The sequence below is a fragment of the Schistocerca americana genome, chromosome 7, assembly GCF_021461395.2.
Source record: "Schistocerca americana isolate TAMUIC-IGC-003095 chromosome 7, iqSchAmer2.1, whole genome shotgun sequence".
Lineage (NCBI taxonomy): Eukaryota > Metazoa > Arthropoda > Insecta > Orthoptera > Acrididae > Schistocerca > Schistocerca americana.
The window spans coordinates 593,873,724-593,893,131 of NC_060125.1; the positions used below are offsets into that span (position 1 = coordinate 593,873,724).

Here is a 19,408-nt window from a genome sequence, read left to right on the forward strand (position 1 = left end):
TTTGTCATATTTCTGACAGTCATAAAAAACACTTTTCACTAAGGCTTTGATTTTCTGGCTGAGTTGCGATTTGCCCCATTTATTTAGATGCATTCTGTGTGTTGTGAAATACTTTCTTTCTAAATCATCAACAGGGAGAAAGAAAGCATTTGAAGTGGTCTTGCAGATCTTTCTGTAGCTCCTGTTTGCTTTTTGAATCTCTTTTTTTACACAAGAAGATTCTATAAGGTCATGCCTGTAAAGTATACTGGTCACAATTGCTTTTTGATCACTTAATTTAAATAGTGCATCTCTTAAGAGTCTGTTTGCTACTTTTAGTTCATTTTTATACATGTAATTTGAGCCACTTAAAATTACAATATACTGATCCTACGGCACACAACTACTGATTTGATACTATTTAAGAACTTCTTGCAAACCTGCTCCAGGTTTCACAATGCTTGAAACATTTAAATCTGCTGATAATGAAGAATTTGCGCAAGTCCTCTTCCGTGGCTGTCAGCAAGCAAAACTGCACTAATATCGGTATTTTCTCGCTTCTTCCAAGCACTTCTTGGAGATGTGATATCATTTTTCTTATTTCCCTGGTTGACTGTATCTTCATTTTTATCTAGCGGATCATATTTATTCGTTGTTTTCAGTTCGAAACGTTTTTCGTTTTGTTTCACACGCCATCTTTCTTTAGGCCCAAAAACGGCTCATTTTCCACTTTCTGTTCTTGTTTGAGTTCATTTATCGCTGGTTCCAGATCACTAATATATTCCAGAATGAAATTTTCACTCTGCAGCAGAGTGTGCACTGATATGAAACTTCCACGAGCGATGGTGTTCTGTAGTTTTCTTTGTTTTCCTTGTTATCCATTTCGTGCACTGGCGAAAGTCTGGCTTGCTTTAAGTATTCAGGAAAGATACCTGGACTGAGTAATTCATTTGCAGTACTTGCTAAGGGCCCCTTTTTGCTGTATTTGGATTCCTTGAGCGCACACATTGGAACTGCTGCTAAGCCTGGAGGTTCTTAATTTTTTTAATCTGCACACCACATTTCTGACTTCCCCCCTCTGTAGTAGGTAACAATGCCACTCAGTCGGTTAAGTAGCTTCTGGTAAGTAGTGTGTATGGTTGGTTCAAATGGCTCTGAGCACTATGGTACTTAACTTCTGAGGTCATCAGTCCCCTAGAACTTAGAAGTACTTAAACCTAACTAACCTAAGGACATCACACACATCCATGCCCGAGGCAGGATTCGAATCTGCGACTGTTGCGGTCGCGCAGTTCCAGATTGTAGCGCCTAGAACCGCTAGGCCTCTCCAGCCGGCGTAGTGTGTATGATTGTGCTGTTTTCCCCCTGAATTCTCCTCCCCTGTTTCCTTTCTTATTACACGTGCAAACAAAGTTGACACTTGGGCGGTGGCCGATGGGAGCGACCGTAAAGCCATTTCCCATTTACAGTTGCGCCCAGGAACCACTGTGCGAGTGTCAACTTCGTTTGCCCGAATAATACAGCTGCCCTAATTACTTTCCTTTTACGATCTAAACTGCACATGTCGCTGTCAGTCATTGCTTCCTTTGCTGCTAGCAACACCTTCCTGTATATTCTTGTATATTTTTACAGTAATCTAGATACTCTGCGTCACTTTGATTTCTCCATTAGGGAGTAAACTTATTTAGGGGTTCAAGAGATTTCATAGTCCTTTTGGGGACATACTTACTAATTTTCTTAAACAGAGCGTAATTCTTTCAGAAAAGTTTCCTCATATTTTAGTTTAAACATTGACGAAAGCTTTCAGTGCTTAGCCTCTACATTTCATTCGCCATACACTTCCTCCTAGGTCTGATGATATAGTTGCTTTACAGAATCACACATTGCTTTCCTTGAAAAAAAAACTCTTTCATAAACCTGCTTCCTGTGATATTCTTCCATGTTTAAATTAATGGCTTCACAGAAATGATTTGAAAGCCCTATATCTTTTGCAATTACATCAGACTTCATGTTTCAGTGTCCGTTATTTAATGACCTACTGTTGACACCACTGTTTTGGTTATTCTTGTAGCACTTTTGAGCAATGATGTAGTACCAAATCCATGCAGAATGTTCAGGAGATTGTTACTAACTTTATTGTTAACACTTGCATCTATATTCTTATCCACATACAAAATAACATTATCCTTAATGATAGAGCTCATATCAAGGGCTTGAATCAATTTACTGAAGAAGACATACAAATTATCACTAAGTGACCTGTATCCACATGGTATGGTTAATTTGTTTCTCTGTCCCTCTGTTACAGAGATTTCAAAATGTTTATCTCCACTGAGTAAGCTAATGCCAGCTCTGACTTTAAACTGTAAAACTTTTTTTTGCACAGATACAAGATGTTCTACGATAACAACACTGTGTTTCATAACAGGTTAAAGCTAGTTCCACTGTCTCTGCTTTCTTATACCAAATATCTGTAATGCATACTACTGAGATATAATTGTTAGAGCAGTAAGCTTTTCATTATTGCTCTCCCAGGAGGTTTCTTTTTTTCTCTTGTCGATAGAAATCCTTTGGTGTACAGTAAACTCTGTTTTCCTTTGCCTTAATGCACTTATTCCTCCATTTTCAGGCACAGCTAAAGTTCTGTGTCTGATTCCCCTACTAATCATTCAATCGATGCTGCCGATTTATCACTACTTTTTCATTTGATCATTTCCTTGCTTAATCCTATTGTATTGATAGCTACATCTGACACCATATGAGTAGGTCCCTCCAGAACTATACTCAGCTCTGCAGAATTAGATTCAGATCTTTTGTCTGCTGTTTTGGTTGATGATTTCTCTGTCCTTTCATGTGCTGCTGATGTTGATTTTTACATTCTGAAAACCATTTTTCTTACTGGTAATGAAACTAGGGTCGACTATGTTTGCAGCTGTAAGGCTTGGGTTGCTTTGATGCTACTTTCGCTGATTACTTTTAATATTTCTTCACATGTGTACCTCTTTTCTTTCCCACTCCTATGAACCATGAACCACATACATTGTAAAATGACCTCACTGAATATGTTACTTGCATTATGCTGTATTTGACACACTGCTAAATACGTTCTTGAGTTTTCTGTTAGTTGTAACCGTCTCTGTATTGACACACGAATTTACCATCACACCATCTTTATGAAACGTTTACTACGAACAAGTTCACCTCTGTGTTCCCTGTACCATATCTTTTCGAAGTCTTACTGCTTGTACGCTTTGAGGGCAGAAAAAATTATTTGAATCTTCCATTATTACGCAGTTTCATACTGAGCTGCCTGAGATTTTACAATCCTTTTACATTTCATTTCACATAGGTCCTGATTTCGCAAGTCCACTCACTTTCAATTTGGCATCTTTATTTCACATATTGGCAGCAAGTTTCTTTCCATCGCTCTCTTCAAGTAAGATTATTTCTATCTTGGATTATGTTTTCTTGTTTAAACTTAAGATTTATTTATTTCTTCACTGGTAATTGTAAAAATTCATTTTTTCCTTCTTCCTTTATGATGCGCTCACCTCGCAACAGAGGCCTGAATCTGTTCAAGGTTTTCAGTTCATGGATACGAAGTGATTCAAGTGACGACTATTTTTTTGTCTAACAAAACTGTTGAAAGTTTGTTGCTAATTAACTAACTAACTTAAAAACGATTCAAGACCTGAGCAGTCATCTCTTGGGTCTTACGAACGAAAGCAGAATAGAGAGCATTTCCACATACCTTTGACAATTACTGTCTTGCTTGCTGTCACGCCAGTACACAAGTACGACGTTCCTACAGACAAGCTGAGTTGCACGTGCAAGTTTTCAATGACTCTGGATAAAGGACTTCGGACACACACCACAAGGCATTAAATGTTTTGACGCAGTAGAAAATTCATTAAACTTCGAAAGAGGTGTTAATCTTCACAACATAGCTTGGTTCTCACGTTATTGAGTGCCATCTACCAAACGAATTTTGAAAGTGTCCGCTAGTTGACTTGCCGCAACAAACTCGCAGGAAACGCTTGCTTTTTTTTCTGTTGTGGGTGGTAGCACTGTCTCTGTTTTTACTTTCAACATGTTTACGCGCGAAAGTAATGAAGTAGTAATGTTTAGATTCGTAGTTTGACAGTAAAAACGTGTGTGTAATCTGTTGTGTACATAATTCTCAGTCTTAAAGTCTAAGTAATGAAGGCATGCGTCGAAGTCTTGCACCTAGTCAAGCAGCTAAGAGACAGCCTCTCAGCGCAGTTCCCGAGACACTTCAAAACCAGAAGAAAATAAGGTTAGATAAATCGAAAGATGAAACGTTTAGTAGCAAACTAGCACTTAAAAAGACATGTATATCGCAAGAAATCACCCCCGTGACCGTGTCTGCACATGAATCTCTAATCCGTAAGCTACTTTCAAAACCTTTTAAAATACCAATCCCGAATTACCAGGGTTCTAGTCTGTCTCGCGCACTTGGAGTCGGTCGACCAAAATGTCGTAGACCACTGCACGATCCTTTGGAGCCGAATGCTTTAGTTCTCTACGCACCCCCGGAACTTTCGGCTCACGAAAAGCTGAAAACTGATGCAGATAAACAACCTGTCCATGTTGTTGTGGATCCTCTTCTGTCAGCTGTATTAAGACCTCATCAAAGGGAAGGAGTAAAATTCATGTATGAATGTGTTACTGGTAAGCGTATAGATAATGCATACGGTTGCATTATGGCAGACGAAATGGGACTTGGTAAAACCTTACAGTGTATTACACTTATGTGGACTCTTCTGCGACAGGGACCTGATTGTAAACCAACAATTGATAAAGCTATCGTTGTAGCGCCAAGCAGCCTGGTAAAAAATTGGTATAATGAAATAAATAAATGGTTGGGTGGCCGTGTTAATGCACTCGCTATTGACAGTGGAGGCAAAGAACAGATAGATAGAGACCTTAATTCATTTATGCAAACATTTTCAAAAAGACCTGTGAATCCCATATTAATCATATCATATGAAACATTCCGTCTGCATGCTAAAGTATTACATCAGAGTGAAGTGGGACTTGTACTTTGCGATGAAGGACACAGATTGAAGAACTGTGAGAATCAAACTTACCAGGCTCTCATGGGTCTGAGAGCCAAACGAAGAGTATTGCTGTCTGGAACACCTATACAAAATGATCTTCTCGAGTACTTCAGCTTGGTTCATTTTGTGAATGAAGGAATTTTGGGGACAGCACAAGAGTTTCGGCGTAAGTTTGAAAATCCAATCCTGCGAGGTCAAGATGCAGATGCAACACCCGAGGAGCGCCAGAAAGGACAGGAACGTTTAGATGAATTAGTTGCAATTGTGAACCGGTGTCTTATCCGGAGAACATCAGCTCTGCTGTCTAAATATTTGCCTGTTAAGATTGAACAGGTGGTGTGTGTCCGTTTAACTGAACTGCAGCATAAGATCTACAGTGATTTTATTAACAGTGATGCAGTAAAGCGCACTGTTGGAGCTGAATCTTCAAACAAGGTAATAGCTGTAAGCATTTATAATATTTAACTTATGGTACACCATTTGTAATGTATTTTTTTCACTTTGTTAATTATAATGTAAATAAGCCAGTAGACCTGTAATGTAAATAATCCAGTAGACCTGTACTGTACCAATGGCCTTGCCGCAGTGGTAACATCGGTTCCCGTCAGATCACTGAAGTTAAGCGCTGTCGGGCTGGGCTAGCACTTACATGGGTGATCACTCGGTCTGCCGAGCGCTGTTGGCAAGTGGGGTGCACTCAGCCCTTGTGAGGTAAACTGAGGAGCTACTTGATTGAGAAGTAGCGGCTCCGGTCTCGGAAACTGACGTATGACCGGGAGAGCGGTGTGCTGACCCCATGCCCCTCCATATCTGCATCCAATGATGCCTATGGGCTGAGGATGACACGGCGGCCGGTCCACACCGTTGGGCCTTCATGGTCTGTTTGGGAGGAGTTTTTTTTTTTTTCTAGACCTGTACTGTAAATATATGTCGGACTAACAAAAGGTCATTCATCTTCATAGTATTTTTTGAAACATCTGTTTGGTGTTTCTTTGGCATTTACATAAATCAAAATGTATGTAATGAATTTGTCCAAGCTTTCTTTGGATGTTATAAAGATCAAAATATTTGTAATGGTTTTGTTGAACACTGCTTCAACATGTTAAAAATTCTTTAAAGACTATCTGTGTCTGTGATTGTAATGCAACAGAAAGGTAAAAGTTATCTATAAAAACTATGATAGGCACGAAAAGCAGCAGAAAACTATGTCTGCAAACTTGAACAGCAAGTGACGTTCCACTTTCAAGTACTATGAGATATACTGTGTTCTTAAACATTAAAATGACCACCACTCCAGACACACATGAACATTCATAAAAAGTGCTCATTGTTTCAAAGGAAGTAGGCTATATGGGATGGATGTATGCAAAATGCTCCATATATTTTTATGTATAAATGTTTAACTTTTGTTGAAATGAGTTTGGTACTCAGTCTGATTTAACCATTTCAGTTAATTTCTTTCTAAGTGCACATTCTTAAGTAAACATGCAAACATCAACAGCACACTGTTGCCCAGGAAATCTTGTTTGAGGAGATTAAAGGGTTGTGGCATGGGGGTGCACTACAGTTCTGACAGTAGACTTACATCTGAACAGAGTGTATGTCCATTGGAGTCAGACCTCGTAATTCACATTCTGTTGACAAAAATCATAGAAGCCAGTTGTGATCACATTTTGATGCAATACAGCCTTTCATATTTTTCAGTTCCATTGATACTGGAAATGTTTATGTGAAATTCTCTGTGGAACATTTGTGCAACACAGAGAAGTCAAATGAAGTCGTGTTACTAGTTGTTGCCATGTATTACATACAGTGAAATGTATGTAAATTATCTATTTATCAAACATACGTTAATTCCCTATAATGCTAAATCAAATAAACATGCCAAGCTTCTCCATGCAGTAAACACTGCATTACCCTTTTATAGTGAGTATTACTTATGTTGTCTGTGATACTCCAACTGGAGTCAGACCACAAAGCAAAGATTCCAACAGATAGTGTCCTAGAACAACCTTCTTGTCCTTTGTCACTGCTATTGGTAACTGCATAAGTGACCTTTGTTACTACAAACAATACAGGATAGACTCAGGGACAAGACAGGTATTCGTTTGACAGTAACAAGATAGGCTATATGTATGGAAAAACATCTTTTAGCTTTAGCAGATGTCAACAACCCATCTAGCTTCTAGCACACTGCACATTCAAGCTAGTATAGTGGAACTTCATCGCAAATGGGTAATCCCCCAGGGTTCTCGCACATCTTTTGTGAGTACTTGCATGGCAAGCATGGGGCTCCAAGACATTGCAGTACTTCATCCTTTCCTGTGCTGCAGTATTGCTCTCTGACTATATCTTTTCTCAGTCTTTGTCAGTAAGACAGATTCCCTGTTGAAAACCTAGCTTATTCATAGGTCAGAGAGTATCTTTTTCCACTTTCTTTTTTTCACAACACGTTCTTCAGTTAATTCATGTTAGCTCCCCTAGCCTGGTTTGACCTCCACTTTTTCGAATTTGCGTTTCATACAGTAGTGCAGGCTGTGTGGGGAAGGTCACCCAATACCCAGACTGGTTGCCAGTACATGTGGAGGGATCACTAGGTGCCTGCAGAGTGGTAGCCTCCTGGCTGACTACACAGGGAACACACTGTTGGTGCCAGAGCTGTAACCTCCCTGTTCATTCCGAGGAGTAGGTGCGTGACAGTTTGGGGGCACCAGGACTCCAAGCAGTAACCATTTAGTAAGGGGCTAGATAATATTGAAAATATATTAGGAGAAATCTTTTCACTCAGTGAACTGTGAAGTGGTCCTGCCTCATCATTACCCAGCTCCAGTTTCCCGAATGTGATTTAAAAGTGCTCACCATCTCCTCCTCTCGTCATAAATCTTCTGTTCCTGGTCCTCTTCCTACTGGAGTCTTCTCTCGTTGAAATCTGATTTCGCTGTATCCATCCAGCATTTCCCAGGTTTTACAGATGGTCTTTTTCCTTTGATATTTCAAAATATTTCTGGCTGGTCTTTTCTCATCCATTCTCATAACATGCGCATACCATTTCAGTCTTCATTTTTTCATTACACTGGTATTGGAAACTTCGATGCTGGTTACATTCCTGTTCACCCCATTTTTAGTGTTCCAAACCACAGTCAGTGAAAGTGGAACCCTTATAGGATAATTTTGTTGTCTGTATGTCTGTCTGTGTTACTGACTGTTAAAAATCAATTTTATTAGGAATGGTTAGACACATCAAGTCATGTGACAGTGTAAAAAAATCCAGCTTGTAAGTCAACACAGTCAACAGATATGGCCATTTGTATCACATATTTTGATACTCGCACTCTCACTCACCAAAACTTGTAGGATACATCCTGTTGTTCTAGAATCATGAAATTTAGTAAGGATTAAGATTTCACAGTACAACAAAAGTAAAAAATTCGAAAATGGTTAATTTTTAATTATATCACAGAAAAAAAATTCTCATTTGTTGTCTGTCTGTCCATTTGTCTGTTAAGATCGATTTTTCTCAAGCATGAGTAGACTTATTAAGTTAAAATTTGTCACATACTAAAGTCTGGTCCCCTGCCTGTATATTAAATGTTAACATGTAAGTCAATGCAACCAAAACTTATGGCCATTTACGCCACACATTTCGATCCTTGCAAGCACAGTCATCAAAATCGATATGGTACTTCCCACTGGTCTAGAATCATGAAATTTGGCAAGAAGCAAGGCTTGACTGTGCAAATAAAGGGAAAAATCTGAAACTGTTAATTTTTAATAATATCACACAAAAAAATATTATTGTGTCATTTGTGAGGCAATCTATCTTCAGACCCAACTTCAGGTCTTAATAACTTTGGAACTATTCCACATAGTCCAGTTAAATTTTTACAACCCAGTAACATCCCTTTAGAGAACAGACTCCATGAATCAAAACACCAACAACATATTTCTGAGGGGAAAATAAAAAATTCCAAAGTTTTATTTAAAAAATGTAATACGTTAAAAGGTACATATTGTAGGTGCCCTCTATGCCAAATATAATTCACTCAAAAAGGGTATAAATTTTTTTGTGGTAGGCATAATGTGGCCTAAACACACACAGAACTCATGTCCATATCAAACACAAAAACTGAGTTACCTGCACACTTCAAAATTGAAATTGAAACATCTTCGGATGTCTTGGACTCCCTGGGACCGATATCTTGCGATATCAGTGCTGATAATGGGCAAAAATCGTAGAGATTGTTGATTCCCATATTGGATGAACAGTCTACATACATAATTAAGTCTGTACGGAACCATCAGTGTGGAGTCCTACTCCCATCTGGCCAATTTTTTTACTTTGTCCTTTCTAGTGATTTGGTTCACAGTTCTTATGAATCTCATTTCTGTCATTTGGATTCTGCTGTAGTAGATTATATGTCCCTAAACTGTAAGCAAGAAGTGGCACAAATACGTATGGTGCATGGTTGTTTTTCCTTTTTTCTGGTATTTTGCATGCCCCTGGAAGGTTTGAGACTTGACTGTAAATGTTGGATGCTTTCTGTTTTCTCTGAATATTTCCAGGTTGATACTGTTGTTTTATGAAGTTGTGCTTTTGAGGTGTTTGAAAAGGGAAACTGATTCTGATTTTGTCCTTTCCAAATATTAAATTCAAGCTTTGCCCTTTCCTATTGATGGTCACATGTATGGTCTTGGTGATGCTATCTTCAGTCCAAAATTTTTAAATATACTGCTTCAGCCCACCAGCTTTTTCTGCACCTCAGCTTCTTTTTATCCACCCAGCAAAGTAGGACATTGGATTCATTGATCATTTCTATAGATTTTTATAAGCTTGTCCATCACTATTATGAAAAAGAGTGGCAATAGGGCACCTCCTTAACAGACACTTCTCTTTCTCTCGGACAGATTTTGATCCTCCAGTGCCTATCTGGACACAGCTGTAGCAATTTTAGTATAATGTTCTTACTTTTCCAATTAAATATTTGAGCACTTCAAGGTCTTCCCAGCTATCTCAGCTTGAGCATCGTATAGGGTCTAATTTTTCACTGGAACTTAACACTGCAGATGGATGAGGAATTATACAAAAACTTGGAGAAGTGAGGGGTCTACCTTCATACATTGTGTGATACACGGCGGAAACAAAGTGGACACTGGAACTTCCATTCTTGATTTTGAGGATGATTTGGTACTTCAGGGAGGATGTAATGGAAACTGTAAACATTTATTTAAAAAAAAAAAAAAAGAAACATTACACCCATATTTAGTAATGTACAAATCTAAAATTTTGCATGTGTAAAGCAAAAGAGCTGTGTTTTAATGGAAAAATAAAATATGCAGGATTAATATTTTACCAGAAATTTCAATTTTTAATTTTTTTATTGCCGTAATCTAATCATAATTCTAATCATGCAGTTAATCTGAAAATTTTATTGTAGTGTCCTGATAAGGTTACAAGACCACTGAACTACAGTTATTAATTTATGGTGCAAATTGTATCATTAATAAAGTTTTTATTTTGCACATCCATTTTTTTTCCTACATATAATCATCTAAAAATCAGAATGTAATTGCAGGATCTCGTATTTTATAGTTTCAGGGAGACAGCAACAAGTTGCGAACAGTTCCTGAAAGAGATTTTCACTCTGCAGCGGAGTGTGCGCTGATATGAAACTTCCTGGCAGATTAAAACTGTGTGCCCGACCGAGACTCGAACTCGGGACCTTTGCCTTTCGCGGGCAAGTGCTCTACCATCTAAGCTACCGAAGCACGACTCACGCCCGGTACTCACAGCTTTACTTCTGCCAGTATCTCGTCTCCTACCTTCCAAACTTTACAGAAGCTCTTCTGCGAACCATGCAGAACTAGCACTCCTGAAAGAAAGGATATAGCGGAGACATGGCTTAGCCACAGCCTGGGGGATGTTTCCAGAATGAGATTTTCACTCTGCAGCGGAGTGTGCGCTGATATGAAACTTCCTGGCAGTACCGGGCGTGAGTCGTGCTTCGGTAGCTCAGATGGTAGAGCACTTGCCCGCGAAAGGCAAAGGTCCCGAGTTCGAGTCTCGGTCGGGCACACAGTTTTAATCTGCCAGGAAGTTTCATATCAGCGCACACTCCGCTGCAGAGTGAAAATCTCATTCTGGAAACATCCCCCAGGCTGTGGCTAAGCCATGTCTCCGCTATATCCTTTCTTTCAGGAGTGCTAGTTCTGCATGGTTCGCAGAAGAGCTTCTGTAAAGTTTGGAAGGTAGGAGACGAGATACTGGCAGAAGTAAAGCTGTGAGTACCGGGCGTGAGTCGTGCTTCGGTAGCTCAGATGGTAGAGCACTTGCCCGCGAAAGGCAAAGGTCCCGAGTTCGAGTCTCAGTCGGGCACACAGTTTTACTCTGCCAGGAAGTTTCATATCAGCGCACACTCCGCTGCAGAGTGAAAATCTCAATCTGGAAACATCCCCCAGGCTGTGGCTAAGCCATGTCTCCGCTATATCCTTTCTTTCAGGAGTGCTAGTTCTGCATGGTTCGCAGAAGAGCTTCTGTAAAGTTTGGAAGGTAGGAGACGAGATACTGGCAGAAGTAAAGCTGTGAGTACCGGGCGTGAGTCGTGCTTCGGTAGCTCAGATGGTAGAGCACTTGCCCGCGAAAGGCAAAGGTCCCGAGTTCGAGTCTCGGTCGGGCACACAGTTTTAATCTGCCAGGAAGTTTCATATCAGCGCACACTCCGCTGCAGAGTGAAAATCTCATTCTGGAAACATCCCCCAGGCTGTGGCTAAGCCATGTCTCCGCTATATCCTTTCTTTCAGGAGTGCTAGTTCTGCATGGTTCGCAGAAGAGCTTCTGTAAAGTTTGGAAGGTAGGAGACGAGATACTGGCAGAAGTAAAGCTGTGAGTACCGGGCGTGAGTCGTGCTTCGGTAGCTCAGATGGTAGAGCACTTGCCCGCGAAAGGCAAAGGTCCCGAGTTCGAGTCTCGGTCGGGCACACAGTTTTAATCTGCCAGGAAGTTTCATATCAGCGCACACTCCGCTGCAGAGTGAAAATCTCATTCTGAAAACATCCCCCAGGCTGTGGCTAAGCCATGTCTCCGCTATATCCTTTCTTTCAGGAGTGCTAGTTCTGCATGGTTCGCAGAAGAGCTTCTGTAAAGTTTGGAAGGTAGGAGACGAGATACTGGCAGAAGTAAAGCTGTGAGTACCGGGCGTGAGTCGTGCTTCGGTAGCTCAGATGGTAGAGCACTTGCCCGCGAAAGGCAAAGGTCCCGAGTTCGAGTCTCGGTCGGGCACACAGTTTTAATCTGCCAGGAAGTTTCATATCAGCGCACACTCCGCTGCAGAGTGAAAATCTCATTCTGGAAACATCCCCCAGGCTGTGGCTAAGCCATGTCTCCGCTATATCCTTTCTTTCAGGAGTGCTAGTTCTGCATGGTTCGCAGAAGAGCTTCTGTAAAGTTTGGAAGGTAGGAGACGAGATACTGGCAGAAGTAAAGCTGTGAGTACCGGGCGTGAGTCGTGCTTCGGTAGCTCAGATGGTAGAGCACTTGCCCGCGAAAGGCAAAGGTCCCGAGTTCGAGTCTCGGTCGGGCACACAGTTTTAATCTGCCAGGAAGTTTCAGTTCCTGAAAATTTCATAGCATTAGCGCATATACTTTTTGAGAAAAGGCTTCTCATAACGTAAAAAAAATGTAATACATATAAAATGAGGTTCAAAGATTTTCTTCATACTTGTACATGTAATAGGCTTACCTCAATTTTAAAATCTTTCATACTGATATTCCTCATCCACCAGGTTTCTCTTCTCTCCTCTAACTGTTTACCTTCACTGAAATACGTTACAAGAATTAAATGTAACCTGAGTGTAGGTCATTGTTCATCTGTAGTTTAGTTATTGTCACCAGTTTAATCCTCTGTTGTGCTACAAATATAAAAATGGGTAGATTCTGCCCAGTCTCTTAACAATGACTGCACAGTCCAACCCAGCTAAGAGAAAGTTGACACTAAACAGACTGTTTCGATTGTAATCATTACCCGTTCCTGGGCTGTCTGCATGTGTGCATGTTACTCATACTTGTTAAAAGTTCCCAATATTGAACTATTCATTACGTTAAAAGTTCCTGCACTCTTACATCACTGTTCCAAAAACTATAGGATCCATAAAAAGGACGATGCAGATGAACCATTCTGTATGCATATACAGTTTTCTGCTCTTCTATACAGTGCTGCTGAGAGAGTTATTTAAGATTTGACCAACAGGTTACAGTATTACTGTTCCTCTAAGCATTCTGTATTGGACTGAAATACGTCCCAACTCCTGTGCTTGTTAGAATGTGATTCTTTACTTGTTTGCTTTATCGAATGGGTAAAATGTATCCTTTCCAAAATCTCGTTAAACCTTAATAATGATTCTTGGTTCCATTTTATTATAAACAGCTGTTGTGTCCTGCATGAAAGAAATTGGACCTACTTAAAATTATGGCTGGTTCTTCTCATGACACCTAATTTTCTTGACTGTTTTCATAATTTGTTTCTTAAGTCTTCTGCAAGAGTATAACTGTAAGCTTTTTGTTGCTTGCCAGTTAAAATAACAGTAATTTTTCACATCTTTTACCACATAATGGAAGTGTTCACCTTAGTGCTGAGTCATTAGTGAGAATGTGTGTTAGTGAAATTAAGCTTTTAAATGCATCAGAGGCTGTAAATACACAGTTATAATCTTTATTTGTAGCTTACCTTTCTTATTTCTGATGCTCACACTGTTTCCCATGCAGCCTCAGTTTTAGTTTCAGCATTCTTAATTTTCTTGTCCACTGCAACACGTGCATTGTACTTAAGTTCTAGATACAGTTGAATCCAATATTTAAATGTTATCTGTTTGCTATTTCAGGCAAGTTTTCATGCCAATTGCTGTGAGAGTCCCACTGACCTCCTTATGCCATTGCTCTATCAGTGTTTTGGTGCTGATTACAAACACAACTAATACAATATTTTAGTGAAATTTATTAGTGTTTAATGTCTATATGTATGAACCATTTGCATTCATTTATGTTAATTAGACAGCACCACAGATTGAAAAGAGAAATACGAGAAAACTGCTGATTCTCCTACAAATTCATAGCTACCTAGATAGTTGACTTTTATGCTTACTATGTACTCTGTTCATGGAGAGGCAGTCTACAAAAATAAAGCATGAGAAAGCTTATAAAAGTAAGGTTAAATGTGCAGTATTGGGAGGAGAAGAGGGGTTGGGGCGTCTGTCATTTAAATCTGTAAACATTTAAATGTGACCAGTTTGTGACTTTGAAACAACAACAAAAACCACAGTTCCACTGTTTAAAACATAGTTACAGTTCATTACATTTCAGTGAAAAATCCAGTGGAGAGTTTGTGTAGGCGAGGATAGATCACTCCTCATGAAATAGGAATGGCGCTGAGCTGTGCGTAGATTCTAAGAAAGGACAATGAACTGGAAGGGGGGGGGGGGGGGGGTAGTATAGTGTTAACACTGAAGAAAATCCAGCAGTTCATCATTGTTTGTGTGTCTCATTTCTATTAGATGAATTGTTTTCTCTCCTCATATACATAGTTATATTTGATTTGATCATTTTGCGTAATTATTGCAGATGGTCATTTTCTTAATTTTAATGAGTTTTTGATTATGATTGTGTAAGATTCCTTGAATCTATGTGTGTTGTTCAATTATCATATATTAACTGTCACCTGTAAAACAATGCGTATTTTGGGCATTCTTTCTGTTACAAAGGTGAGTCTGTCAGCACTATCTTCGATAACATCACTGAAGAAGTTATGCAATCATCCTGACTTGGTGCTTGACAAAATACAGTCTCAAAGTGAAGGTTTTGAAAAAGCACTTGAGCATATGCCAGCAAAGTATGACGGACGGACTGTAATGCCAGAGTTGTCTGGCAAGCTGATGCTTCTGGATTGTCTTTTAGCTGTTGTGAAGACAACAACTAATGACAAAGTGGTTCTGGTATCCAACTACACACAGACATTAGATGTGTTCGAGAAGCTATGCCGGCTCCGCAATTATCCGTATGTTCGTCTTGATGGGACCATGACAATCAAGAAACGAGCAAAGGTGAGTAAACAGATTTTATTTATGTTCTTATACATATACTTCCATATACAGGGTGTCCCACCACCAATATCTCTGGAACCACAATAGATATTGACAAACGGCTTATGGCAGAGGCTCACGAAAGTAAATACTCTGAGACATTCTAAACCACATGTAAATATTTCTTTCAACACTTTTTTTTTTTTGGGCACCCCATATTATCCATACACAATCAATAACATGTGTAATAACAATAATAATAATGGCACTGGTTGCATTGCAATACCTCAATTACATCTCGAGAAATTGGAATGTGAAGTTGACGCATGAAATGAATGAAATGCACTGCTATTGCACTTCCTACGATGCAAGCGTGACCCACATGTTGCTTGTAATTGCGATGTGGTTGACGCACATATTCTTACTTTCATGTTATCACGAGGGTCGAAAGTAATAATAGGGATTCCTGCCACAAACATTGATATGTACATAATGGTGTCCCTCATGCATGTTGTATTTATCTATGTACAGACTATCAGTTCTAGACATTTGACATGGTATGGAAATAGTTGATATGATATCACTGTATGGAGAATGTCACCAAAATGGCACATGTGCCAGCCCGGTGCTACCCTAATAGACATAATCTGACGCGCCCTGCCTTCATGAATACTGTTAAAGGTCTTCGCATCACAGGGCAGTTGTCTCCACAAGCCCGGATCCAAACCAGAGGTGTAACACATGAAGCAGCAGAGGTGGCTGTTGTGTTGGTCGCTGCAATAAACCCTCATGCAAGTATTTGTGATATGGAGATACGGATGGGAATGGTTCGAACAAGTATGATGCATATTGTGTGCAGGCATAGATACCACTCATATCACATGGCGCTACATTAAGGTCTCCATGGCAACGGCGTTCAGTCGTCTGGAATATTGTCAATGAGTTCTGCAGTAAGGCCATGACTTTATGCGTAGGGTACTGTTTAACGTTGAGGCCACATTTACAAACAATGGGAACATCAACTTACACAATATGCACTAATGGCGACCAGAAAACCCACACTGGATTCACCAGGTTGAACATCATTGTCAGTGGAGTGTCATCACATCATTGGCCTACATTTAATTGATGGCACTCTTTAACAGAAGACAGTATGAGCTGTTCCCCAGATGTACCTTATCTGGACTGATGAAAGACCTACCCCTTCATTTGCATCAAACAGTGTTGTATCAACACCGTGAGTCCCCTGCGTATAATACCTTGATGGCACAACAGGTGCTAAACCAACAATTCCCTCATCGATGGATTGGACAGAGCAGTCCCATTCAGGTAGTTCCAACACAGTTGTCAGACCTCACCCTCATGGACTATTTCTCTGGGAACATGTGAAAGATGTAGTGTATCAGCAGGTCCCAACAACAATGGCCAGCATGAAAGCCTGCATTTCTGCTGCATGCGCTGCAATGACACCACAAATACTGACAGCTGTAAGTGGATCCATGATGGAGAGTGCACTGCGATTTTACCAAGCAAATGGTGATCTCTTCGAGCATACGTTGTAGCGTTTAGGCTATGAGACGTGATTGCACACCAGCGTACATTTTGTGTATTACAGAGGAGATGTATGTTTGTTTTGTTGGTACTACTGTACATTTATGTATGCATTGCCCCAGCTGCAATGGTCCAGTTGTGTCACAGTCATTAAAGAGTTCAGTGTCATTTCCTGTACGTGGCATGTACCGTTTTGTCATTGATGTACAACTACGTACAAGTAGCATGTATCCCTCTATGGGACCCTTTGATAGCCATTGACTTTTTTTACACTGGCCAGTGGTTATCGGTATTTCGCTACTGTTATGCCCTTTGTAATACTGTCAAAAAGTCCTACTCCAAATCCCATGCCACTTTCCTTGATGTTGACCTCCATCTGTCCAATGGCCAGCTTCACACGTCCGTCCATATCAAACCCACCAATAAGCATCAGTACCTCCATTATGACAGCTGCCACCCATTCCACATCAAACGGTCCCTTCCCTACAGCCTAGGCCTTCGTGGCAAACGAATCTGCTCCAGTCCGGAATCCCTGAACCATTACACCAACAACCTGACAACAGCTTTCGCATCCCGCAACTACCCTCCCGACCTGGTACAGAAGCAAATAACCAGAGCCATTTCCTCATCCTCTCAAACCCAGAACCTCCCACAGAAGAACCACAAAAGTGCCCCACTTGTGACAGGATACTTTCCGGGACTGGATCAGACTCTGAATGTGGCTCTCCAGCAGGGATACGACTTCCTCAAATCCCGCCCTGAAATGAGATCCATCCTTCATGAAATCCTCCCCACTCCACCAAGAGTGTCTTTCCGCCGGCCACCTAACCTTCGTAACCTCTTAGTTCACCCCTATGAAATCCCCAAACCACCTTCCCTACCCTCTGGCTCCTACCCTTGTAACCGCCCCCGGTGTTAAACCTGTCCCATGCACCCTCCCACCACCATCTACTCCAGTCCTGTAACCCGGAAGGCGTACACGATCAAAGGCAGAGCCACGTGTGAAAGCACCCACATGATTTACCAACTGGCCTGCCTACACTGTGATGCATTCTATGTGGGAATGACCAGCAAAAAACTGTCCATTCGCATGAATGGACACAGGCAGACAGTGTTTGTTGGTAATGAGGCTCACCCTGTGGCTAAACATGCCTTGGTGCACGGCCAGCACATCTTGGCACAGTGTTACACCGTCCGGGTTATCTGGATACTTCCCACTAACACCTACCTATCCGAACTCCGGAGATGGGAACTTGCTCTTCAATATATCCTCTCTTCCCGTTATCCACCAGGCCTCAATCTCCGCTAATTTCAAGTTGCCGCCACTCATACCTCACCTGTCATTCAACAACATCTTTGCCTCTGCACTTCCTCCTCGACTGACATCTCTGCCCAAACTCTTTGCCTCTGTATATGTCTGCTTGTGTCTGTATAGGTGTGGATGGATATATATATATGTGTGTGTGTGTGTGTGTGTGTGTGTGTGTGTGTGTGTGTGTGTGTGTGTGTGCGTGCGAGTGTATACCCGTCCTTTTTTCCCCCTAAGGTAAGTCTTTCCGCTCCCGGGATTGGAATGACTCCTTACACTCTCCCTTAAAACCCACATTCTTTCGTCTTTCCCTCTCCTTCCCTCTTTCCTGACGAAGCAACCGTTGGTTGCAAAAGCTAGAATTTTGTGTGTATGTTTGTGTTTGTTTGTGTGTCTATCGACGTGCCAGCGCTTTCGTTTGGTAAGTCACATCATCTTTGTTTTTAAATATATTTTTCCCACGTGGAAAGTTTCCCTCTATTATGAACAAAGTTATCCTCTTTGATAAAGAGCTTATTAGATGTACTGACTGGAAATGATAATGAAGACGAAAACTTCAGCAATTTCTTGGAAGGTAAAGACATTTACCTCATCCTATAACAAATGGAGAGTGGTTGCAAATGTATTCAGTTTTGAAATAAAAAAATTATAAGCCAACAATGAAGTTGATGGGAGTTACATGTTACACTTGACACTGAAAAAAGCTTTCATGGTTGAACAGCAAACACATGCAGTACTACCACAGCACTGTGGTAACAATTTACCCACTAGACTAAAAACAACAAAAGAGTTACATATGTAGGTAAGGGCCAAGTAATAAGCACATCAGATACAGTTATTGAAATGTATTTCTCAAAAATTTTTAAACATAAAACTTTCTACAGCTGCTTTAACAAATACTTTGCTATCTTTTATATATTTAGCAGCTGTCTTATTTCATCTCTTTCTATTGACTCTACATTAATTAGAAGACTATTGTGCCCTTCGAATGCTGTGTGATTATGTAACAAATAATAATGTATTTACTGATTCAGGTGGTAGAGAAATTTAATGACCCGCTGAGTCCTGACTTCATATTTATGCTTAGTTCAAAAGCTGGAGGATGTGGGTTGAACTTAATTGGTGCAAATCGCTTGGTAATGTTTGACCCAGATTGGAATCCTGCAAATGACGACCAAGCTATGGCTCGTGTTTGGCGTGATGGGCAACGAAAGCAATGTTTTATATACAGGTATGTGCTACCTAGATAAGTATAAGAATTATAAATATGTCAAAAATCATATAAAATGTACTTTTTTTGTAAGTAATGAGAACTGTCATTGTTTACAAAGAAACTTGTATAATTTATTTATTTCTGGATGTTTACCACTTACAAAATATTCACCACTTACAAAATATGAGACTGAAGATAACAAACTGG

General features: G+C 40.3%; 1 protein-coding gene across 1 annotated transcript in view; it reads left to right on the plus strand.

Annotated features, from left to right (window-relative positions):
- The first annotated feature begins 4,047 nt into the window (after window positions 1-4,047).
- The window catches only part of LOC124622670 (DNA repair and recombination protein RAD54-like), a 40,410-nt gene continuing 25,049 nt past the window's right edge, over window positions 4,048-19,408 (plus strand). The window contains exons 1-3 of the mRNA XM_047148462.1: window positions 4,048-5,495; window positions 14,811-15,149; window positions 19,023-19,219. Coding sequence (XP_047004418.1) covers window positions 4,188-5,495; window positions 14,811-15,149; window positions 19,023-19,219 — 1,844 coding nt within the window. The 5' untranslated portion in view covers window positions 4,048-4,187. The remainder of the gene's footprint in view (window positions 5,496-14,810; window positions 15,150-19,022; window positions 19,220-19,408) is intronic.